At 38.0% G+C, this 25302-nt stretch overlaps 1 protein-coding gene across 3 annotated transcripts; it reads right to left on the bottom strand.

The window, feature by feature from the left end:
• Nucleotides 1-537: 537 nt before the first annotated feature.
• LOC114308785 (Protein kinase family protein) lies at nucleotides 538-11444 on the bottom strand. 3 transcript variants are annotated; one of them, XM_028254456.2, is made up of 17 exons: nucleotides 10901-11444; nucleotides 9749-10218; nucleotides 9378-9503; nucleotides 9222-9295; nucleotides 9052-9121; nucleotides 8913-8968; nucleotides 8679-8750; nucleotides 8435-8529; nucleotides 8221-8287; nucleotides 8024-8153; nucleotides 7703-7921; nucleotides 7491-7621; nucleotides 6050-6224; nucleotides 5872-5962; nucleotides 4251-4408; nucleotides 3978-4166; nucleotides 538-1013 (listed from the first exon to the last, which is right to left on the bottom strand). In XM_028254456.2, exons 2-17 carry the CDS (start codon nucleotides 10160-10162, stop codon nucleotides 954-956), a joined length of 2127 nt encoding a protein of 708 aa, XP_028110257.1. In that variant the 5' UTR covers nucleotides 10163-10218; nucleotides 10901-11444; the 3' UTR covers nucleotides 538-953. The 3 variants fall into 3 exon arrangements, with proteins under 3 accessions (XP_028110257.1, XP_028110258.1, XP_028110256.1); XM_028254457.2 differs by having other exon boundaries at nucleotides 9749-10155; nucleotides 10901-11351; XM_028254455.2 differs by having other exon boundaries at nucleotides 7491-7921.
• Between the last annotated feature and the right edge of the window lie 13858 nt (nucleotides 11445-25302).

Raw genomic sequence — 25302 nt, 5'->3', positions numbered from 1 at the left:
TTGTGGATATCTCTAGTGTGTTTTTTACCTCTTCAACGAGGAAGTGCCAGATTGTTACAGAGTGGAATGTCTATGGAAAGCCAATTTTATCTCAATTGGTAGTCCTCAAAATAAAGGGATGTTACATATCGGAGTTTGAACCAAATTTGAATTAGGATTTTTTAAGTTTTTCTAAGCTTATCGGCTCATCTATGGGATTTGCTTTGCAGGGGTTTTTGGGGATGAATGAAGAGGATATAGAGTTTCAACGTCATCTCAAATCAGTGAGTTATGGTGAAGGGTGATAGGAGGTTGATTCCGGTAAAGATTAGGTGGTCATGGTGGCAGGAAGGGAACGCAATCACAGAAGGCGAGATCTAGGAAAGGAGGTAGAGCATGAGAGGCACAAGCGTCAAGCCCCATAGCAGGTCAGGTGTGGAGATGTGTCGTTTGTTGTCAACACTAGCACTAAATCATAGACCCTCTCCTAATCAAGTGTAAAGATTAATTATGTCTTTGAAGACTCCTATATATAACACCTATGAGAGATAAAATCAATTTCTAACAGCAAAATAGCATCTGTATCAATTTAAATTATGTAACATTTGTTTCCCATTAATAAAAGTTATAGTACAATGACAATTATGAACCATCATAACTTTGGCTGCAATTGCCATGGTCTACATCTCAAATTCACAAAAGTCTTTGCTAGCACGCTGTCTCTGCCATCTCAAGACTGCTCACAGTTCACATGCTTGGTTGGCAACTCCTTTTTCTTTTTCTCTTTTGTTCTTCCATTCTACAGAAGCATTGATGAAAGCTTTTACATGAGAAGCCTGGATTTTCTTCTGATCAGAAGTCAAACCTCTAGATGTCTGACTAAAAACCATAATCGAATTAATCATTCCCACAAGAAAGCTTCCAGAATTTGATTCCAATCCAATTCCTTGAATGGAAGCTACACACTCCACCCATTAACAAACAGTCCGACCATAACATATTGATGCAATGTAGAGATTTTTGGCCCATTTTTCCTGCAACAGGATGATAGATTGAATAATGAATACTAGTATTCACGTTAAAAAAAATAAAATAAAGAACCCACTACAAAATTAATATTGACAAGATTTGAGGACACTGAAATCCTATTGATTGCAGCCTCACTATTTTCACTTTATTTTCTTTTTCATTTTTTAGGATAGATATTACCCCCCACCATTTTAAAGAAAGGTTATTCTCACTCCAGTCATGTTGAAGTGCATCTCAAGAAAGATTTTAATTAAGGTAGCATTAGTTTCAATGGAATGAAAAAGAATGGAAAGACCATTCCCATGTTTGGTTGACTGAAAAAATACACTACATTTTGAATCGTCATTCACCATGGTAAGGGAATGATCATTCCATTGAAGAGCCTAAGAAAGGATAGGAATGGCAATGGGGGGCAATGGGGTGGATATTAATTCCCCATCCCCATTCCCCTATAATAAATTTTCCCCATTCTCCATTCCCCATTCCCCATGGGTACCACCCTCCCCATTTTTTAATGGGTATGGATTTTCCCCAACCCACTTTAATCCCCATTTTTATTTTTTATATTTAATGTTAACAACTTCTTTTTTTTTTTTTTTTTTTTTTTAAAGGTTCACAACAAAAACTAAATATACCTTCAATCTTTTTTCTTTCTTTTTAAATATATTTAATGTTAACAATTTTTTTTATTTTTTTTTTATTTTTTATTTTTTATTTTTTTTTTTAAGGTTCACAACAAAAGTTAAATATACCTTCAATCTTTTTTCTTTCTTTTTTAATATATTTAATGTTAACAATTTTTATTTATTTATTTATTTATTTATTTATTTTTTTTTTTTAAGGTTCACAACAAAAGTTAAATATACCTTCAATCTTTTTTTTTTCTTTTTTAATATATTTAATGTTAACAATTTTTTTTTATTTATTTTTTATTTAAGGTTCACAACAAAAGTTAAATATACCTTCAATCTTTTTTCTTTCTTTTTTAATATATTTAATGTTAACAACCTTCTTGTTTTTCTTTTGTCTTTTTTTTATAAAGGTTTTAGCTAAATATACCTTCAATCTTTTTTCTTTCTTTTTTAATATATTTAATGTTAACAACTTATTTTTTTATTTTATTTTTTATTTTTTTAAGGTTCACAACAAAAGCTAAATATACATTCAATCTTATTTTATTTTATTTGGTTCAACAACAAAATCAAATACACATTAATTAATTAATTAAAAAGTTTGTTTTATAATAATCAAATATATAATTTTGAGAAAATCAAAAAGTTTGTTTGAAGAAAGTGTTATAAGACTCATATTAAATTGCATCAGGGCATAAACAAGGAATTGTTAGCCACGGACAATTTAGACATTAAACCATCTTTCTCTTAGCAAATTTGAACAATTCATTTTAATTTATCCAAAATCTAATTATACTTTTAACAAATCTGAACCACTCATTTTAAGATATCTATGCATTACCACACCCAATCCATCCTCCATCTTCTTCCTTTAGTCCCCCACGAATTTTGTTGTTTGTTACTTTTAAAAAACAAAAAATGTTTTTTCAATTAAATTTTTACTAATTTCACAACACCATCACCACTATTCTCACTTTCACTGTCACACTACCATCACCATAGCCACTACCATCATCACTGCCGCCATCACCCCACCACTATGTAACAATTTCTATTTTCACCTTCGTTCCATCACCACCACCACCAAATATAAAAAAATATATTTTGAATTTTTTTTATAAAAAATATTTTTCATTAAAAAATATTTTCTATCTAAATAAATGAAGCATAACATTGGGAAACAAGCTGATTTCAGTTAAATCTGTTCATAACTAAGAAAAATTCTTTTAATTTAAAAAAAATTATTTAGTATGACTTTGTATCCCCTTTTTGTTTTTCTAGCAAATAAATCTATGTACCCATCATTTTTAACCAATCACAACTCATGCTTGTTTTGATTCTCTACAATTTTCTTATTTTCAAATACATTCATATAAATTGTGTGATAACATAAAACAAATAGATTCATACTCGTTAATTGAAATTTCAGAACAAGCAAACCATTCTGAAAATTACAATACACAACAAAATAAAATAACATAGAAAAGCAAACCGAAACCTACACTAGACAATGTCCTTAATTTTTTTTAAATAAATTTAAAAAATTCTAGATATGCATAAAATTTGACAAGAATAATGTGACAATGTTAATTAATGTGTATTTGATTTTATTGTTGAGCCAAATAAAATAAAATAAGATTGAATGTATAGCTTTGGTTGTGAATCTTAAAAAAAAAAAAAAATGGTTGTGAACCTTAAAAAAAAATTAAAAAAAAAGGGAAAAAAAATTAAATATATATTTAGCTTTGGTTGTGAATCTTAAAAAAAAAAAAAATGGTTGTGAACCTTAAAAAAAATTTTAAAAAGGAAAAAAACTAAATGTAGATTTAGCTTTTGTTGTGAATCTTAAAAATTAAAAAAAAAAATGGTTGTGAACCTTAAAAATAAAATAAAAAAAGATTGGAGGTATATTTAGTTTTGGTTGTGGATCTTAAAAAAAAAAAAAAAAAAATGGTTGTGAACCTGAAAAAATAAATAAATAAAAAAAAAGAAAAAAGATTGAATGTATATTTAGTTTTAGTTGTGAATCTTTCAAAAAAAAAAAAAAAAAAAAAAAAAAAAAAAAAAAAAAAAAAAAACATATGGAGAAATTAGTGGGTACCCATCCCCAACCCATCCCCTGTGGATATTTAAAGAATATCACCTACCCTACCCAATGGATAAGAAAAAGAGGGGAAAACCCATATATTTGGGTTGGGTCTCCATGGATACCCACAGGGTAGGTTATCCATTGCCATCCCTAAGAAAGGACCATGGAATGGAATTCCATCTCATTCCAATCAACCAAATAGAACACAAAGATAATGCAATGCATAGAAATAAGATCCAAATATTTACCTTTACATGGGTGCTTGGGAAGGCAGAGGTACGCAGAGTTTCTTGAGTTTCATCCATCATTTTACGTTTTGGTACACTCAGTATGAAGGCTGCTTGATCAGCAGTAGCAGCCATGGAAGTTATCCTGAAACCATTCTCCCATCGCCGGTGTATTCCTTCACTTGGGTATAAAAAGTCAAGCTCCACTACCTGATACAAGTCAGTACAAAACATTAAAATATCAGCTAATTTAACACATGTTACATTAGTTACAACTTGATCGGACAGCCATACCTGTTCAGAATATCCTGAGTTCCTTGACATTACTACACCCCAACGATTGCCAGCAGTTGTCATGGAGGTGACATGAAAACCTTCTTTCCACTTTTTATTTATCCACTTGAAAGGAAAAGATTCACTCACTTTGTAGGACTGCTGGGTATAAGGAGTTCCTATGCAATTATAGAAAGCACCATTACTAGAGAACCAACGATGTGTAGGTCATTCAAAAAAGTACAGCATTTAAAAAAAAAAAAAGAATATTGTCAAATTTTGAGATCATCATGATTAAACAAAATTGTGCAGTGTATTCAGTCCATAATATACAACGTAAGGACTCTCCCCATACCAATAACTAACAAAGTGCCAACTCTGATCATACCAGAACAAGCCCTGTAGGCTGCTAATGATGAGCATGTAACATTGCAAAAGAAACAATATGCAACTTCTGACTTTTCTTCTTTAAAAAAAATAAATAAATGAATAGCTTTGATATTCTCTAAATATTTCTACAACAGGGTGTCTCAAACCAAAAGAAGTCATGGTTGGTAGTTCAGCACAATAATGTTAATAGAACTAACGAAATCAGTGGATGGGTTTGGCAATGTTCCATGAGGACAAAGTGACTTCGACAATTGATACAACAGACCGCTACAAATGGGATAACACAAACTTTGATACCATCTGTAATTTTTAGTGGTAAATAAAAATCATATTATAAGAGATGCAAAGGGGGGGTATTCACCCGCGTATTAAAGCATCTTCGTGTTATATACAAAAAATACAAACATTAAAAGCCCCCAACAAAAAATTAGTTCCCTTCAAAATCAACTAACAAAACAGACAGAAGACTTACAAAACTTTTCTTTAAGCAAAAACTAGTAATGATAGTTTTAGCACCTGCATACCCCTGACCCTATATAGGCACCACAATGCAACTCTTCCACACCATTTTCAAATGGAACCCACCTGGCCATTATTTATAGAATTCTAGCATAGAAACTGGCAGATTTATGAGAAACGCAAAAGGAGGGGGGGGGGGGTGTGGGGGGGGTGTGGGTTGGGCTAGCAGCCTCACAGTGAAGCAACAAATCATCAACTGAATACAACTTTCTTACACGTACACACCAAATTAGGAAGAAAAAACACCCTCCTTCCCAAGCTGTCTACATTGAGAATAAAGTCCAATGCTGCCATTCACCTAAAGAAAGCAATCTTTGTACGGACTCCTAATTCAAATAGGCCAGCCATGAAAAAACTCTAGCTAAACTACCACACACACACAAAAAAAAAAAAAAGAAAAGGATATTATGATTTAACAATAATCCTCTCTCCTCTACCGCAATCAGTTATCAAAATAGTAAAATCTAGCAATTTTCAACTTGTGAAAATTTACTTAGCCAAACTCCTAAACTAAAACTTAAATGTCACCCCAATAATATGCATCTTTACTAACTTATCTTGTTGGTAATATATCAACTTCTTAAAGGCACGCATGCTTTCAGCTATTTTTTCCTTTATCTTGTGGTGAGAAAATGCAAATTATAAAAGTAGCATAAAATTTTATGCAAACAACAAATATATGAATAAAGAAAACTATTTATATGAATTCTATAAAAACAGTTCTTTTACTAACCTTTAGACATAACAACCAAGGAACTCCCATTAACAGCACCAGCGATCGAGCTAATGTAGTAATTCTTTTCCCACTGTTCCATAATCCAGTCCTGATGAGAAACAAAAAATTGGAAGTGAGTATGAACATACAACAATTAAACACACACATAATAGCATCAAAACATCTGAAAAATGACCTTATGAAGGAACACAGCTGAGAGTTCATAGACCTGGGAACAGAAACCTGTTCCCGCATCCATAATTACAGCCCAAAGATTTGTTGCAGAAGCCACACAGCTAATATATAATCCATCTTCATTACCCTTCTCCACATGCTGGCGCAGCCTTGAATCAGCAACATTGTAATGATATCTGCAAATCCAATAGACAGAATATTAGCTCATCGTAAGCAAAAGAAATATTTTAGTTACAAGCATGTGATTTAGGAGGTTGATGGGAATAAGTTCTCAGAGCCTGTTTTGAAACTTCATTTTGAAGATTACTTCTAGGAAACCATCAGTTAATAATCTAAAGAAAATTACTTTTATCCAAAAACGATGGCTTCCAACCATTTTCAATAGGATTGTCACAATTTTAGTTTCCAAGAAGCCAGCACTAGACTGGGGCCCCCCTTAAAGATATTATGTATGTTTTAGATCTTCATGTTGAGAAGACATTAACTTGATTTGAGTGTCCAAAACCACATATCCAGAAGCCAGCATCTAACTAAACAACAAAAACTATACGCTGTCATTATTTTTAAAATCTCCCAGTCATACACAATACAAGTCCCCTTTAATTTAGGACGAAGTAGTTCCCACTTTCATATTTTAATTTCAACTATGTTTCAGTAAAGGACACATTAATGCATCTAGTAACCATTCAACTGAGAATCGAAATAACCCTAAGAAAAGAATGAATGAGATTTGAAATAAGAAGCAGAGGCAGTGATTAGTCCTTAAAAGGGATTGTCAATATCAAAAAGCTTTACAACTGAATCATCTTGAACAACTACTGCTGAAACTTTCCCCCAAAAAGTTTATAAAAATTCAGTGTTGGTCAAAAGATAAAGGAGACAAAACTTGTAATCACCAATTCCTTGGGCTTTGGAGCATCATCTACTTGCAAGGTATAGTAATAACAATCCTCCAAAAAAAGACAGAAATTGGCCCGCTTGTATCCCCGTTGAAACAGTCTGAAGTAGCACAGTAAGGGAGGGGTATTCAAATAAGGCATCCTACTACACCCGGTTCAATTCATTTCATACGAAATTAATTCCAAATATCTCAACAAATCTTCAAGGAATTAATTTGGTTCACTAAATTAACAAATCTCCTTTACTATATACCAGCCACAAACATTTTACTTATAATCTTTTCATTTATACCTCAAAATTATGTAGATTCACATATGAACAGATATAACCTTCCACAATTATGCATTCATTTACTGTGATGAAGGGATAGGGGAGGAGGCGACTCCCGACATAAGTATAGTTTATATCCATTTTTTATTAATATAGTTTATAGCCATATTTATCACATGACTACTTTAGGGACTGAATGACTCCTTAAGGTTCCAAGTGAGATCTCTTCCCTGTGTATTTGGGGCTCTTTGGGATCATTCGTACCAACTTACCGCTGCTTCATGGGACGGCGGGCATTGTAGACTGATATCCACTGGGTAGCAGGACTACCTAGCCGTATTTTCTTCTTAGGTTGCTCATCTTCTTCCAAATTTATAAGCAATCTTCCACGCTTTTGCCCGACCTGATCTTGCAAAAGACAATAGAAAAAATAAGATACCAAGAATCTTACAAAAATTTTAAAACAGACAATCACAGCAACAACCTTGAGGGCACCATCAATTCGAATTGGTCTCAGTGACGTGCATGGCTCAATCAGACTCTCAAAAAAGGATATCAGTTTGGCGTAATTTGGTTCCTCATCAAATTTCATATTTGTCACAGATTCAAGGAACTGTTTGAATGGGGCAGGACAAAAGCAACACATCAATTCCGGAGAAGTACCCATTTTCTTTTTAGAAACAAGAAAACTCTTGTTGTCTCCCTGTATTATTCAAAACAAAAAGGAAAGATTTAATGATGTAAAAATTAATCAGCTGATGTGAATCCTCAACATGGACACATAGAAGCAATAATGCTAACTCACCTGATAACCCTGCCATGGTAATCTTCCTTTAATGAGAAATATCAATGTATAAGCTAATGACTCAAGATCATCCCTTCTACTTCCTGTCCGACCTAAATGTGCATGGACACTTGCATATCTTATCGTGCCCCTGTCATAGAAGCTTCTTAGTGCATGTTAACCAAACGTAATTTAAATAACACAAGAAGTATAATAACCTGAATATATCAGGCCGCTGATCATATTCAACATGTTGTCCAGATGATGCATCCTTCCATTTAGATGCTGAATCAACACTAACTTATTAGTGGCACTAGCAATAATAAGTTAATATGACATGGTATTTCGTTGAAAATATTGAAAAAATATCATACACCATAGGGATGGTTATGGAGTGATAAATACAGAAAACACTAAGGCCGTACAACATACCCAAACCAAGATCAATAAGATATAGTTTCTTCTCATCAGCGGATCCAGGTTGACCAAGTAAAAAATTCTCTGGCTTCACATCTCCATGCACAAACCTTGTTATGGGAAAGAAAATCACAAGTTAAATAAATTGTAAGACTACAACAACTAACTCTTTGAAGCAATGACTTTGTGGCAAGTTGCAAGCACACAAGGGGCGGAATTTAAAAAAGGTGGAATAACATCAATTATGAATAGGACTTACCCCTTCAAGTGAAGCTTTTCAAGTATTGATATTGCCTCCACCGCAATGCAAGCGACCATATTTGGCGACATCCTGTCAGGGGTATATCCAAACAACTATATCATGCAACCATGAGAAGCAAATACATCACACGAGTGTTACAGAAAACCAATTGTGTGTGTGTGTGTGTGTGCATGCGTGTATGTGTGTGTGTGTGAGAGAGAGAGAGAGAGAGAGAGAGATTCTCTATCTTACGACTGGCCTAATGAATTCCAGACGTCCCAAAGGCTCGGCCCAAGCATGTCCATGACCTGAAACATTTTATTTTAATCACCTTCACACACAATGATCATACTTGGAATTTGCGATGAAAATATTCCAAAGCAAACCTCACCAGAATGTAAAAATCTCCCTGGCGACCTTTGTAGTGAACCCATGGAATCCCATAACACCCGTTCAGAGTACTTTAATAAGAAAACCAGGAATTAGATAATGCATTTAATACATCCAAAGTTAGAAGAAATATAACTCAATATACACGTGACATGTAGGCATGGTGCTTACTTGTAAACTTGCCACTCATACGGAGGCCCATAATTGCAGCCTTTACTATTCCGGTGCTCAAACTTCACAGCAACCTGTAAAAGAAGATCTTATTGCAACATTTTGAAATGAAAAGATTAGTGGAAACCTCAATCGTAGTATTTTCTATTGAATTACCTCAAGTGCATCTGGTCCTGTTCTTCCACTGCCACCAGTTACCCTTCTGCCAACATAAACTTGGCCAAAACCACCCTTACCCAACTTCCTTTCTATCTTATATACAGGAGAATTACCTACTTGTACCTGCAACCAATAACAGCTCTTCCTTACAAAATTTCTCAATGAAGGTCAACTAAACTACCCGAAAACATCTTAAAAAGAAATATAAAATGGCAGCAGCCGAAGAAATAATATGGGCATAATGGTTGTATTAGGGTTCCGTTATTGATATGGATCATAATACGTCCATCCATCTTAAATTCATCATAAATGATATATCCAAAAGTAGAAACATTACAAAAATGAACAGCGATCAAACAGAAAAATACCTTATCAGGTACGGGATTTGTGTTTGTTTCTTCTTCAACGCCCAACATTTTATCCGCACTTCCACCCTCCATTGCAATCTCTCTATCTGCAACAACCTCTATTCTATTAAAAACTGGTTCTCCGGCCCCTATAGCAACAGCTTCGGGAGGACCTTCACAAGGAGGATCCGGGTCTAGATCTATCAACCTAATCCCCCTTCCTCTACCAGCAGTACTTGGCCTCACAGGTGTCGCTGCTGAAGGACCTTTTGCTACCGTTGCATTACCACCCCTTCCTCTTCCTCCACCAACCCTCCTCCTGGTTCTGTTTTGAGCAGGCAAGGCCAAATTTTCCACTTGATCGATTGGTTGAGGAGAAGGCTGCAGATCACCAAGCCTTTTTGATCTCCGTGCTCCGCTTCGTAGCTCTGGCATCGTCAACCCATACAAATCACATCCCAATAAATCACCACAGTATGGCTTTGGGTATTCTGTAACCCAGATACAAAAAAGAAAAAAACAACAAAACGGGGAAAAACAAATAAATTACTACAACTGAACCAAAAAATAAAAAACATACAACATCAGAAGCCCTGGCAGTGACAAAGTGAGTCTTATCCACCAAAAAAGAGGAGAAAATATCAATTTAACACACAGTTTCCAACGCATAGAAGATCCTTCCAAATAAGAAAGAAAGATTGCGAACTAACAAAGCAATTGATGTTAAAGAAGATAAACTGTTTTAGGCAAAATCTACGCAGATACATCTACAGATTCTATGTTCTATGCTTCCAAGATTTTGTTATGTCCACACAAAGTAACATGAAAGCGAATGTAGCTAAAACAGAAACAAGCATTAATCTATTTATTTATAAGCAGCAATTAACAAAGCCAAAGATGATTTTAAGACTACATAAATCCGATCGACTAATTACAATCAAGCAATGATAAATTCAAATCAGATGTAAAACCAAACCATAAATCTAATCCGATCATCGTTAACTCATAAAAAAAGTTGTCAAACTGTATAAAGCAAGAGAAAAATCATCGTGCATTGAACAAAATACAACTGACCTATCAGATCGTACCTTGAATACTGCAAAACAAGAACGATCGGAGATAAAAAAGTAGAAGAATCGATCAAAAAAATAAAACTGACTTATCAGATCGTACCTTGAATACTGTAAACAAGAACGATCGGAGAGAAAGAAAGAAAGAAAAAAAAAAGTAGAAGAATCGATAGGCTCAGATTCGAGTCGGTGAGTCGATCGGGGTCCGATCTTCAGTGAAAAGATATGGTGACATTTTCAGTTGTGGAGATTCAGCGAGGGTTTCGAGAATGATAAATTTAGGTGGAGATTTGGGGAAAGTGTATGTGTGTTTCTTTGTTTTGGTTCCTCTCTCTCTCTCTCTCTCTCTCTCTATATAGATTAGATGTAGATAGATATATGTTTTTATCTATCTATATATCTCTGTCTCTTTCTCTCTCCATGTATGTAAATGTATATGTGTGCCTCTCTGGTTTTGCGAAAACTCTTCTGTTTTATACGAAAAAACTTCACGCATGCAATATGTGGCCTTGTAATTAACCAAACAAACCCATATATTTATACGTTTCATTTTTTCTTTTCTTTTTTTTTTCTCCCTCTATTTTAATCCGGCTGCTGTCATTACATTACCATCCGAACTAGGTTAAGAATTTTAAATAAATTATTATATTAAATATTATGTATCGATGCGGGTCTCATATCATATATGTATTATACTTGTGTCAGTACATGTAAAATACAAATAATTAACACCTTCTTTTATTATTATTATAAATCATATTATAAATTATTTTATAAGTTAATAAGTGGTTGGCATACACTAAAAAATATATTTATATATATATATATACTTATTTGAGTCACATCAATCAACATCTGCTCTTTATTTTTTTATAAATTTTCTCTACTTTCTATATATTTTTTTATAAAAAATTAAAAAATATATTTATTTAGGATATCTCAAACCACCTCTTTATATATAAAATAATAATCAAATCAAATATAATAGTTATTTATTTACAATATATATTTTCGTAATAATTAAAATAAATAACAATTTACTTTTGGCTTTTTAAAAAAATAAGCTTTTTGTTAAATAGGCAACAATTGGAAATATACAAACTTGTTCAATTAAAAAAACAAATAAATAAATATATAAGAGCATATCCAACCAACATTTAAACGCACTTTTTCATTATTTTGAAGAGCCAAGATCTAAAAGCATAAATCAACAAATACCCTAAATCTCTCCCTATTTTGAGGGGTGTAATTTATCTCCCTACATTAACCATTCACTTTTTATTTATTTATATGCGATATTATAATGGAACTCAACGAATTACAATAATAATGCCGAATATCAAATATAATATATAATCGACACAAAAAAAAAATGAGAGAGAAATTTTAATAAATACATCGAGAATATATTAACCATTCACTAAACATTTAAAAATAAAAAATAAAAATCCTCATCCCCTCTATCTCCCAAACATAAAATATTATGTTTTCTCACTATATTTTTTCAAATAAACAAACAACCAAAGAGTATGGAACATTTTGTTAAAAATGATAATTGAAAAATGACTCTCTAATATGCAAATTTACATTTCGCCCAAATTGGAGGTAAAATAAAGGATCCTTAATATAAATTCTTTGAATTAATATCAAATTCAACACTAAATTTGTTTATATTTTTTTAAGTCAAAATATTTTATATAATTTTTGTTTACTGTTTATGCGGTAAAAATATCTTAAATAATTTAACACGAAAAATATATTGATTATCTTATACTTTAAAATTATATTTATAAATTATTGAGATTTGATTTGAAATAAATTATACCAAACAAATTCATTGTCTAGCGAGTCAATATCAATGTAAATTATAAAACACCAAATCACTTACAATGGATGTTGTCAACATCGTGGAACTAGTAACCAGTAGCTGTACAATATATGAATTTTTTTCCTTTTTGTTAAATGGAAAATGGCTCATACACCCACTGGGGGTCGACCCCCAGTGAGGTGGCAGTCCATAATTGGATCAAAAAAAACTGTTTTTTTTTTTTTTTTTTTTTTTTGGGTTTCGGCTAGTGAGGGCGCGACACCTCACTGGGGTGCGACCCCCACTGGGGATATGTATCACGGTTGTTGTTAAATATATGATGCATGATGAATTAGACAGATCAGTTTTTATTTTTCTTTGAGGATTTAGACTAATGATTTAAGTATTTGTGTTTGAAGTTCTGTAGTGATTAATATAAATCATGTGAAATTTGTTGCTCGGAATATTATCAAAATGGCACTTAATTAGTAGGGTTAGAGTGAAAATAGGCCTAACAAGGTGAAAATAAATGTACAGAACATATTTATTAATTGGGGATAAGATGGAGCGCAAATGAATTTCACCAACATCTATTTACAAACTATAAATCACTGCTGATTCATTAATTACCCATATTTTTATGATGCCGCCATTCCCTCACTTACCTTTTTTTTTTTTATCTTGCTTTTAACAATGGCGAAAAATAAGGGTAGGGGTTGATCAATGCCGACGTTAACACCTGCAACATTTGTTGGCAACTTCCCGCCTATCTCACAGCCAAATAGCATTCATCACCAACGTCGAACTTGCCCTGAAACATGGCCGACCGCTTCTCAGCAATTTCGGCGCCAATCCATCACGCATTCCTTCCGCATAACAACTTTCATTCGAGAGCACTAGCGCACGGATTCCACTTCAACATTTTGTTATCCACTTCCCCTTCAGCAATGTTGGCCAAAATTCAATTTGAATTCATTTCGACTAACATCTGTCATTCGAAAGTAATGGGACAAATATATGTTCTACAAAAATGCAACAGAAGCAGTTTAAAAAATTTGTTTCAATCTACTTCCAATATCCACTTAGCAATTCCTTACAACGGAGCAATGTTATTTTTTAATGCTCTACCCTTGGTGTTATTTTTCAACTTTCCATTTATTTGTAATTAACAAGTCTACATCATTTGGTACAGGTAATCAATGACACGTGATATACTGTGTGAGTGAATTTCTGACCACACTGTCAAACTAGTATTCAACTGGAGAGTACTGGCAGAATAGATTAAGCCCGAACGACCTGTCAACAAAAAGAAGAGTTTCCGGTGGTGGTTCGTCCACCTAGGGGCACTCCGACGATCAAGTCAGTTATCTCTCAAAAATAGTAAAATTGCTTAACTTACTATTCAAAATATAAAAAGTGTATCTTAGACCCATGAGGGTGCCTCTCTTTTGTAGCTAACACAAACGTAGTCCTAATGGATTCTAATTACTGCTAATCTTGGACTCCCAGTAGGATTGGGATAAAACTCTCTAAAAGTCTTATCTTTATCCAAACTGTAGTCTTTTCTCATTCTAGCATTCTTGTCCCTTATCCGCTTATCCCGGATTTTGATATCTTCGGAGATAACCTCGGACTATCCGAGATCACCCCGGCGTTATGATCAGGACACGTAGCACCTCGGCTGACACTTCAGCGTCACCTTGGCCACGTGTTGGCTCTCGAAAAATATGTCCCCACAACTGCCCCCTAGGTTCAATTACCTCGACATCCTGAGGTGATGGAACCTATCTCTGCAAACCGTCTAGCACGTCGGCTAAACTGGCTCTATCTTTCATTACCGAGGTCATAATTCGTCGGCTTCACACGACCAAGACCTGTATTCTGTCTCATCAAGGCCTTAGAGCCAATAACCTAGTTTGTTCAAGTTATTTTAGCCGAGATATTCCTACCAGCCGAGGTCATTGCGTCATTAGATCAAGAACTCCAAGAGTTTTATTACGCGCATGAGCTGTTACGCACAACATTTCAACCGTTTCTACCACGCGTCAATCCCCTACTAGACCGTGTCTGATACGCGCCATTAAGTCGCCTCACACCTGCATGCGCCGTCTGACAAATACGTCGTTCTAGGCACATCAATTGCATTTTGTCGCCTCTTCGCATTTTTGACAAAACTTATTCCCTCTCTCTTCGTCTTTTCATTTCACATCATCGTCTTTGTTCAATCTCTCTCTTTCTTACCTTCTCAATTTCCCCATTGTTGCTTCTGTCAAGTTTTTTCTGCAACCAGTCTCACTCTCCCCCCCGGCTAGGCTTCTGCTGCATTTTCTTACTTTCGGCCACTGCCTGATCCTGGCAAAATTTACTTCGACTTCATTTCTCTTCGGTGAGTCACTGTTCCTTTCTTTGATTCAATTTCTTGTTTCACTTTATACCGTTACGTTTGTAAATCGCCACTGTGATTGTATTCATGTTCTTGGATCTTCATTTGCGTTTGTAATTTCGACCCACGTATTGAGTATATTTGTTCCATGGTTCCGTTTTGCTCAATCCACTTCTAAAATATATACATATTGCTCACACATTTGTTGATTTTTGCCACTATTCTTGGCCTTACACACCTGTGCGAACTTTTGTCTTGTGTTTCTTGATGGTTTTATCACCATTCTCGATTCTGAAGCACGTTCTTTGTTTTCTGTGTCTTTTCCAGATTCTTGCCTTCAACCTTTGTTTCCATAGATCTAGGTTTGGGATTTGTTCATAGAACCCACAATTTTTAGGAAAAACTGAAACGAATTCCCCTTAGATCCCCACAAATTCTTACCCCAGCACCTATTTAGGTTTTAGCCGAGGTCCTTCAAAACCTTTTCAAAAACACTTCTTTCTGAAAATCTTACACCCTCCCCCTAAGCCGATATCATGGATACGTGGAAGCATAGGGTAGATACCCCAACCAAGTTGGAATATTTTAGACAAGAGTTTTCCATCCCAGCCAACGTCCATCTGAGGTTAGCTGGGAAGGATGACTCCATCATGCCTACAATCGATTCTATGCCCTTCCCCGTTGTAGCTTTCACTGAGTGTAGACTTAGGCTCCCACTCGACATCCTTTTTCGAGAAATCCTTATTACTATAAATTGAACCCAATGTAGCTTGCCATCAACTCTTACCGAGTTATCAACGGTATAATAGCCTTAGCCAAACAAGAGAATGCTAGGGTAACTTTAGCCGATATCCAGTATTGTTATACCATGTGTGGCCTTAAATTAGAAAAAGGCTACATCTACTACCTTAAACCGAGGTCCACTGAATACAAAATTGTTACCGACGTCCCAGACTCCAATAAGGGAGCTGCGGACGATTGCTTCATTGTCTCGGGGAACTGGGAGTTCGCTCCAGATGAGAACCTCTACCTCTACCTTTAAGCCGAACAGTTTTCGTAGAGAGTAATTGTAAGAGCCAAGTGTTTATACTTACTTGTTTTCAAAGTCTTCAATACTTTGTTCTTTTTATACGTCTTAACGTTTGTTTGTCTTACAGCTCTTCCCCAACCGGCAAAAGACTTCCGTAAGTCCTTCTTCCTGAGCAAGGGTTTGAAGAAGCTATTAGATCTGTCAATTCACAAGCGGAGAGCCCCTTTGCTGCTCAACTTCATTCTAACTTACAAATCGGTGCTTCCCGACGTCTCGAAAAAGAAGAAAATCATATCTCCTCCGTCCGCCATCACACCTCTAACGACTTCATCAACTCGTCTAGATCAGGGGTCAACCTCGGACCCAGCTGAGCAACCATCAACCTTGACTTCATACCTGATCCCTCAATCTCAACGCAAACCCCAACGCCATACTGCAATTGCTGCCGAGATGGGTCGCAAGAAGGCAGTTGCAGAAGATCTCTTGGCTGACATCACCGCCACTGTTAACGCTCAACCAGCACAGTCCCAGCCTCAGCCAAAGCCAAAACAAAAGAGGCTAAAGAAAGCCCAACCCGAGGCAACAGTGACTTAGATTGATACTGAGGACACCTTGCCAAATTTCAAAATTGGCTGAGAGTGAAAAGACCCTTTCCGCTGCCGAGAAAAGGCCCGCCGAGGCCGAACCATCCCAATCCACTCGGTCAAAAAGGCCAAGGTCTGAGTCGTCCACAACCTCAGGGGCAATGAAACCAGATGCCCCCTAGGCCCCCTCGATCACCATCGAGGACAAGCTGGTCAGAGCTGGCGACAGTGCGACTAATCTCGAAGTCGGCGTCGCCCTCTCTACAGCTTTGCTCTTTTCAAACGATCTTAACCGAAACCCCGAGATGAGCGAGTATGAAAACTTCGCTCTGATGCTCCAGCATTCTGTTCAAGTAAGTCTTTCACACTCGGTATTTTTCTTTCTCTATTCTTTCGTACTCAGAGAATTTTACCAACTTTTGTTTTGTTCATTTTCTTTTCAGGCGATCCAGCAAACCCACTACTTCTCAATGCAAGCTTTTGAAATGAGAAAGGAGTTGCCTGACAAGATCAGGGAGGTCGTTAGTTTACAGAAGACCATAAAAAAGATCGGGACTAAAATGAAGACCTTGTCAGACCAGGCCGAGGCAGCCATTAAAGCTAAAAACAAGGCCGAAGAAAAAGCAGATGTTGCAGAGGCCATTAAGAAGGTTCTTGAGGCCCAAAAGAAAAAGGCCAAAGAAAAGATGGCCGAGGCCCAAAAAGAACTTCAAGATGCCTTGGCCACAAAAGAGGTCGAGATCAAGGCCGCTGATGAGAGGGCATACGCTGAGGAGGCGGCCGACGTCAAGAAGGACTACAAAAAGCAAGTGAAACAGGCATGCAATAAGGGTTTCACCCTTGGTTGGATGGCTGCCCTCAAAAAGCTTGATGTCCCAGAGGACTCCCCCCTCAAGAATGCCGACGTCCTCCACCTTCCATTCCCCCCTACTCCAAGCCAATCTGAAGACGATTTTGAGTCTAAGGATGAAGCTTTGGTGAAGAAGAAGAATGAAGTTACTGGGGCCAAGTCCCCTACTCTGAATGAGCAAGTCGTGGACTTGTCTCAGGATAAGGATGAAATCTCCAAAGATGCCTCTTCTCAGAAAACAAACTCCAAGGTACCAATCGCCGAGAAGAGCCTCGATCAAACTCTTTAGGAGATTGATGCTGGGCTCGCGGCTGAGGAGGCTGTTGAGAAGTCTACCCAACAGTCTTCTGAGATGCATACCGCCGCCGACGTTGAGTAGTTTATTTTGATGTTTTCCTTCTTTATTTTCCTGATCCTTTTTGCTCTTGAAACAATCTTTAATTTGGCCGATGCGCCTTCTTTTTGTAATATGTACAAGTAATCCTTTCGTAGGCCAATGTGCCATTTCTTTGTATGTAAATACAACTTTCTCTTTTGAATGCTTGCATAACTTTCTTGTTTCAATGTGATTGTATGCTTGTCTTCCTTTACTCCTGTATGACTCTTTATACATAGAATAATTTTCATGTCTTCAACATACACCTTGACTGTGTAATCTTCTCGGTGTGGAATACTTCAGCTACTCCTACTGTCAGTTTATCTCGGTTTTGTCTTAACACTTGAAAATATTTATAATATTTTCACAAGTGTTACTTATAACTTGCCGCTTCACTCAAGACCTCTGTCTTCTGTCATTGCAATATATCCTTGGTTTTAACTTCAACTTGTAAACTTTCTTTTAAAAATTTTAACAAGTGTTAAACCAACTTTTTCTAACATAACCTCGGCTTAACTACAACTTGTAAATTTTTCTCAAAATTTCAACAAGTGTTAAACACAATTTTTCTACCATAACCTCGGCTTGACTGCAACTTGTAAATTTTTCTCAAAATTTCAATAAGGGCTAAACCAATTCCCTTTAACGTAACATCAACTTAACTTTAACTTGTAAATTTTTTCTCAAAATTTCAACAAGTGTTAAACCAACTTTCCAAGCATCACTTTCCAGCCCTTTGCCCCTAATGTGAACCTAAGTTCTACTTGGGTTCTCATTAAGTTTTGTCGCTGATGTCAGATTTAAACAAATTCTGGCCGAGGTTGCCAACCTCGGTCTCTTTGGTAATCTGACTGATTAGTTTCAATCTGAGTCTGACTATGCCGATATTACAAGTCCAGGTTAACCCAACTTAGTGCAACTCTATTATATGCAAGTACGAGTTCTACTCTACCATATAAGTCTAAGTTTATTCGTCATGTTTCACTTAGAAACATTGCCAACTTAGTTCAACTCTATTATATGCAAGTAAAAGTTCTACTCTGTCATATAATAAGTCTAAGTTATTCGTCATGTTTCGCTTAGAAACATCGTCAACTTAGTTCAACTCTATTATATGCAAATAAAAGTTTTACTCTGTCGTATAATAAGTCTAAGTTATTCGTCATGTTTCGCTGAGAAACATCGCCAATTTAGTTCAACTCTATTATATGCAAGTAAAAGTTTTACTCTGTCATATAATAAGTCTAAGTTATTCGTTATGTTTCGCTAAGAAACATCGCCAATTTAGTTCAACTCTATTATATGCAAGTAAAAGTTCTACTCTGCCATATAATAAGTCTAAGTTATTCGTCATGTTTCGCTTAGAAACATCGTCAAGTATCAGGTCAATCACATTACACAAGTTTGAAAAATCAAACTAAAACTTTATTATTACTTCGGCTAAAAAAAAATCTTTAAAAACAAAAAACTCTTAATGATAAAAAAAAACTTCAAATTGCAAGTGTTCCAGGGTCTTGGCAACTTTTTGCCTTCGCTGTCTTCAAGCTGATGTGCCCCATTGCCCAAGACCGAAGTGATTCTATAGGGTTCCTCCCAGTTTGGGCCAAGCTTGCCCTTTCTGGGATCCTTCTTGTTGCCGATGACCTTTCTCAAGACAAGGTCACCGATTTGGAACTCTCGCGGGTTCACCTTCTTATTGTAAGCCCTGGTTAGCTGCTGCTGGTATGCCCCCAGCTGAATTGCTACTTTTTCCCTTCTTTCTTCTAGCAGATCTAGATCTCGGGCTAAAAATACATCATTAGTTACATTCTCCACTCCCTTGGTTATGATCCCTGGGATGCCGACCTCCAAAGAAATGACTGCTTGCTTGCCATAAGCCATGGCAAATGGGGATTCCCTAGTTGATCTTCTCGGCGTAGTCTGATATGCCCAGAGTACACTGGGCAATTCTTCTACCCATTTTCCCTTCGCTGCTTGCAGCATTTTCTTAATCCCATCCAAGATAACCTTGTTGGATGCTTTTGCTTGTCCATTGCTTTGAGGAAAACTTGGGGTGGAAAAATAATTCTTGATTTTGAACTTTGCATAGAAGCTCTTGATTAGCATACTGTCAAACTGTGTGCCATTGTCAGCTATTATTGCTCTTGGGATCCCAAACCTGGTGATGATGTTCTTCCATATAAAGTTCTTCATATCAACGTCCCGAATCTTGGCAAGGGGTTCAACTCCTACCTATTTGGTGAAGTAATCTGTTGCTACCGGCAGGTACTTCCTTTGTCCAGTTGCTTGAGGCAATTTTCCAACAAGATCCACACCCCATTGGGCAAATGGCCAAGGGTTGGACACCGGGTTCAAGTCTGTTGCTGGTTGGTGTATCAGAGGTGCAAACCTTTGGCACTTATCACACTTTTTAACATAGGATTCTGAGTCCTTCTACATGTAGGGCCATCCGTACCCCTGAGTAATGGCCTTATGAGCAAGTGACCTGCCTCCAGCGTGGCTTCCACATACTCCTTCATGTATCTCGTACAAAAAATCTTCAACCTGTGCAGGATGTACATACCTCAGAAAGGGTCCAGTAAAAGATCTTCCATAAAGACGTCCTTCTGTTGTCAAACTGAATCTTGCCGACTTCAGTTTGAGCTTGTGCACCTCTTTTCATTCGTCTGGCAGTTTCCCATCTCTAAGGAATACTGTTATTGTGTCCATCCAGCTTTGTCTCGTCTCCACACATATTACTTCGCGCTCTATGTTAAGTGGTTCTATGCTTGGACCTGACAAGTAGTCAACCATTATCGTTCTTGCCTCTCCAGGCTTTATTGCACTAGCCAGGTTGGCTAGAGCATCAGCGTGGCTGTTGTTATCTCGGCTTACCTGTTGTAGTCAGCAATTTTGAAATAAGGCTACCAGTCTGCTCACTTCCTTTGCATAGGCCGACATCCTTTCATCTCGGGCTGCATATTCGCATGTTGCCTAGTTGACTATAAGTTGGGAGTCACAGAAGACTATTACCTCGTTGGCTTCCATGGCTGCTGCCAGTTTTAACCCTGCGATTAGTGTTTCATATTCTGCTTCATTATTTGAGGCGTTAAACCCCAAATGAATGGATTGTTCCAGTATCTGCCCATCTGGTGATACTAGTATTACTCCCGCCCCCGCTCCTTGCCGGTTTGAACTCCCATCAACAAATAACCGGAAGAAGTCGCCGATGTAAATACTGCAGGGCCTGATTTTCTATTTCTTCCTTTGTTCTGTTGTCCCCTGCTAGGTATTTTCTTGCTCACTTGGATGTTGTATACTTCGGCTCAACGGAGCCCGATGTATGACAACGTCTGGTGTGAATTCGGCCACGAAGTCGGCTAAGACCTGGCCTTTGATTGTTGTCATGGGTCTGAATTCTAGGTCATATTAGCCCAAGGCTACTGCCCATCTGGCTATTCTGCCTGTCAGATCTCCTTGCTGCAACAGGGACCTTAAAGGATGTTCAGTTAACACCACAATTTTGTGGACTTAAAAGTAATGGTTCAGCTTCTTGGAAGCCATTACTAAAGTCAGTGTTATCTTCTCCAAGAGTAAGTACCTGGTCTCTGCATCTGCCAGGGTTTTACTCACGTAGTAAACTGCCCTTTACTTTCCCTTTTTCTTCTCTGACTACTACTGCACTCACTGCGTGCTCTGAAACTGCCAAGTATAGGAACAGCTCCTCTCCAGGTATTGGATTTGAGAGAACTGGAGCTGTGGTCAAATACTTTTTTAAGTTAGCCAAGGCGGCTTCACACTCTTCGGTCCATAAAAAGTCTGTGGCTTTCTTTATTAAGCTAAAGAAAGGCTTACATTTATCAGAACTTCTGCTTATGAATCTATTCATGGCTGCAGTCATTCCAGTCAACATCTGCACTTGTTTTGCCGATGTTGGGCTCTTCAGTTCTAAGATAGCCTTGATCTGATCTAGGCTTACCTCAATGCCCCTTCTAGTTACCAAATATCCTAAGAACTTACTAGATCCAACTCCAAATGCACACTTCAATGCATTGAATCGGAGCCGATATGTTTTAAGGATGTTAAAGACTGCCTTTAGGTTGACCAGATGACCTTCAGGTTCCTTGGTCTTTACGATCATGTCATCTATGTAAACTTCCACTGTTCTGCCAATTAGATGTCTGAACATCTTGGTTACCAATCTTTGGTAAGTTGCTCCTGCGTTTTTCAACCCAAAAGGCATCACTCTGTAGCAATACAGCCTTTTTTTGAGTGATAAACGCAGTCTTCTCCTCATCTGGCGGGTACATAACTATCTGATAGTACCCCCTGTAAGCATCCAGGAAGCTCATTCTTCCATGCCCTAAAGTGGCATCTACCAGTTGGTTAATCTTGGGTAATGGGAAGCTGTCTTTAGGACAAGCCTTGTTCAGGCTAGTGAAGTCCACACAAACCCTTCGCTTCCCATTATTTTTCTTCACAACGACCGTATTTGATAGCCATGTTGGGTAACTTACCTCTCGAATGACTCTAGCATCTAGAAGTCTGTCCACTTCTTCTTCTACTGCCTCAACGTGAGTCAACGTTGGCCTTCTGGCTCGTTGGATTACAGGTTTGGCTGACCTGTCCACATTCAGTCTGTGGCAAGTGACCTCAGGGTCAATGCCAAGCATCTTGTAAGGCGTCCAGGAAAACACCTCAATGTTTGTTCTCAAGAACGCCTCCAGTTCTTTTCATTCTTCCTCGGCCAAGCCTGAGCCGAGAAGGAATAAGCGTTCTTCGTCCCCTTGCTCGACAAAGACTTTCTTCAGGGCTTCCTCACTCTTCTCGGCTGGCTTTTTGCCGACGTCCTCCAAGACTTCCATGTCTTCATCCTCAACCTCTACTGGTTTTGCTTCCCGTATGTTGTAGGTAGATTTCATTGCTGCCATAGAGCAATTCTTTGCCTGCAGTTGATTCCCCCCTAACCTCCTCGATTCTATGCTCTGTTGGGAACCGCAACAACTGGTGCAATGTAGAGGGGATAACCTCTATCGCATGCAGCCACGGCCTTCCCATGATAGCATTGTAAGGTGATGGAGTATCAATTATAGTGAACCCGGTTTTTATTTTCTTGGTACCAGCCTGCACCTCCAGATTTACTGCTCTCATGGGCCATGTCAGCGTTCCATTGAACCCGACCATTAGACCATTAGATTACTCCAGATCGTCTTAATGGAGGCCAAGCTCCTTGTAACACCTGACATACATGATGTCACAAGAGCTGCCCTGGTCGATTAAGATACGTTTCACTTGGCATTCTCTAATCTGGAGGGATACTACCAAGGCATCGTTGTGTGGATGTTGCACAATCTCTAGCTCATCTTCTGTAAAGGACACCACTGGTCCTTGGCATTCATCTGCCCTAAGTCTTTTTTGGCAGACCTGGTACACATGCTGCAAGTGCTTTACCCTCTAGGTCTTCCCACAGATTTCATTCTCATTGACCCTCGAGTGAATCACATTGATCACCCAAGGGCCGCCTCCCTGCGGTTGCGGTGCTGGGGGTGGCGGTGCTGTTGGTGCATGAGGCAGTCTTGCTTGCCCTTCTCTTGTCCTGGTCTCATCTACTAGGTCCCTTAGATGACCTTGTCTTACCAGGTCTTCTAGATGTGCTTTTAGGGCCTTGCACCCCTGAGTCAGATGTCCATTCTCATTATGGTAGGCGCAGTGCTTTCCCAAGCTCCGTCCCATGAACTCGCCAGGAGCCTTCTCTGATGCCCTATAATATGGTTAGTTTCTGACCCTCTCTAGGACTTTGTAGATCGGGATTCGAAATACAGTAATGACTGCTTGTGTTGCTCTCAGTCCTGTCTCTGGTTTGTTGTATCCACTATCAGTTCGGCTTTGCTTCGGCGAGCTGTTTTTCTTCTCTTGTTTTGACGCCTTTGTTCCCGGCGCGTCCTCCTCGGCCCTGGAATATTTTTCTATCCTGGCCATAAGCTCTTCCATATTTTTTGGCAATGTCTTTGCCAATGACTTTCGAAGCAGGCAGTTATCTTTCAGTCCGTTCTTAAAAGATATGATCGCCACCTCCTAGTTGCATCCTGGTATTCGGTTGAATACCTCGTAATACCTTTTGGCGTAAGCCCTAAGGCTTTCGTCTTCACTAATTCTCAGGGCCATCAGGGCGTCCACCCTCAATGGCTATAATTTGTTTGTTACGAACCTGACCACAAACATCTCGGCCAGGCCATCTCAAGTTTTCACAGTTCCTTTCGGCAACTTGTGAAACCAATTTGATGCAATTTCCCTGAAGGATGAGGGGAACACCTTGCAGAGTAACGACTCGTTCGCAGTGTACAATGCCATTGAGTTCAGGTACAAGCCGACGTGAAAGTTAGGGTATGACTTCTCGTCGTATATCTGTAACCTCGGCATACTGAACCTTTTCGGGGCTTCAAGTTTTTTCAACTCCACTGAGAACAGTGTTCTCGGCTTGACCGGAGGCGTTACCTCGGCATCTTGTTGCTTTCTCTGGAAGGAACCCCTCAGATCCTCCTTGGTCCTTCCAGGAGCTCGGCTATTAACAGATTTCAGCCTTTTTAGCGTACTGCTCCTAGTATCATTGTGAGTCCTTTTAGACCTTTCCCTGTTGGTTGCGTCGAAACACAGCTCCTTCTCCTGAACATGTCGATGTTCTTTGGAGTCAGCTTCCTTGGTGCAATGCGTCCTTTGCGAATCTCCTCTCCTTGATTCTCCTCGCTTGTCCTCCCTTGAAGGCCGGTGAGAATGTTTCTCTGTTCTATAGTGCTGAGGAGCCGCATGAATTGTCCTCTGCCCCCCTAGCTAGGCATCCTTTTTGGCCGCTGGAATCGGCGTATCTTGCAACGGAAACGGTAGTTGCATAACATGGTTCTGCATCATGAAATTGACGACCGATTGTAAGTCCACCAATTTGTTCGCCATGGTCTTCATCTCATCCTCCCTTTGTAGGTATCTTTCTTTTCATACCTGGAGGTCGTCTTCGTTATAATACCCGCTTTGGTCTGTTTTCTTTGGTCCGTCGCCATCCTGGCCGATGTCTTTTCCTCTGTGATTCTTATCACGAGTCTTTTCATTGCAGTTGTCTTCTTTGACGTCAAGGTCCACAGGTTTCCCACTTCCAGTAGGAGTGTTGTTCCCAACCTTATCGTTATGTCCGTCGTTGGCCATCTATTCTCCTTTCGTTCCCACAGACGGCGCCAAATTGTGTGAGTGAATTTCTGATCACACTGCCAAACTAGTATTCAACTGGAGAGCACTAGCAGAATAGATTAAGCCTGAACGACCTATCAACGAAAAGAAGAGTTTCCGGTGGTGGTTCGTCCACCCGGGAGCACTCCGACGATCAAGTCAGTTATCTCTTAAAGATAGCAAAATTGCTTAACTCACTATTCGGAATACAAAAAGCGTACCTTAGACCCATGAGGGTGTCTCTCTTTTATAGCTAACACAAATCTAGTCCCAATGGACTC

Source organism: Camellia sinensis, chromosome 10 (genome assembly GCF_055761805.1).
Source record: "Camellia sinensis isolate YWXY chromosome 10, ASM5576180v1, whole genome shotgun sequence".
NCBI classification, from domain to species: Eukaryota; Viridiplantae; Streptophyta; class Magnoliopsida; order Ericales; family Theaceae; genus Camellia; species Camellia sinensis.
This window is presented reverse-complemented; position numbering and strand designations above follow the sequence as displayed.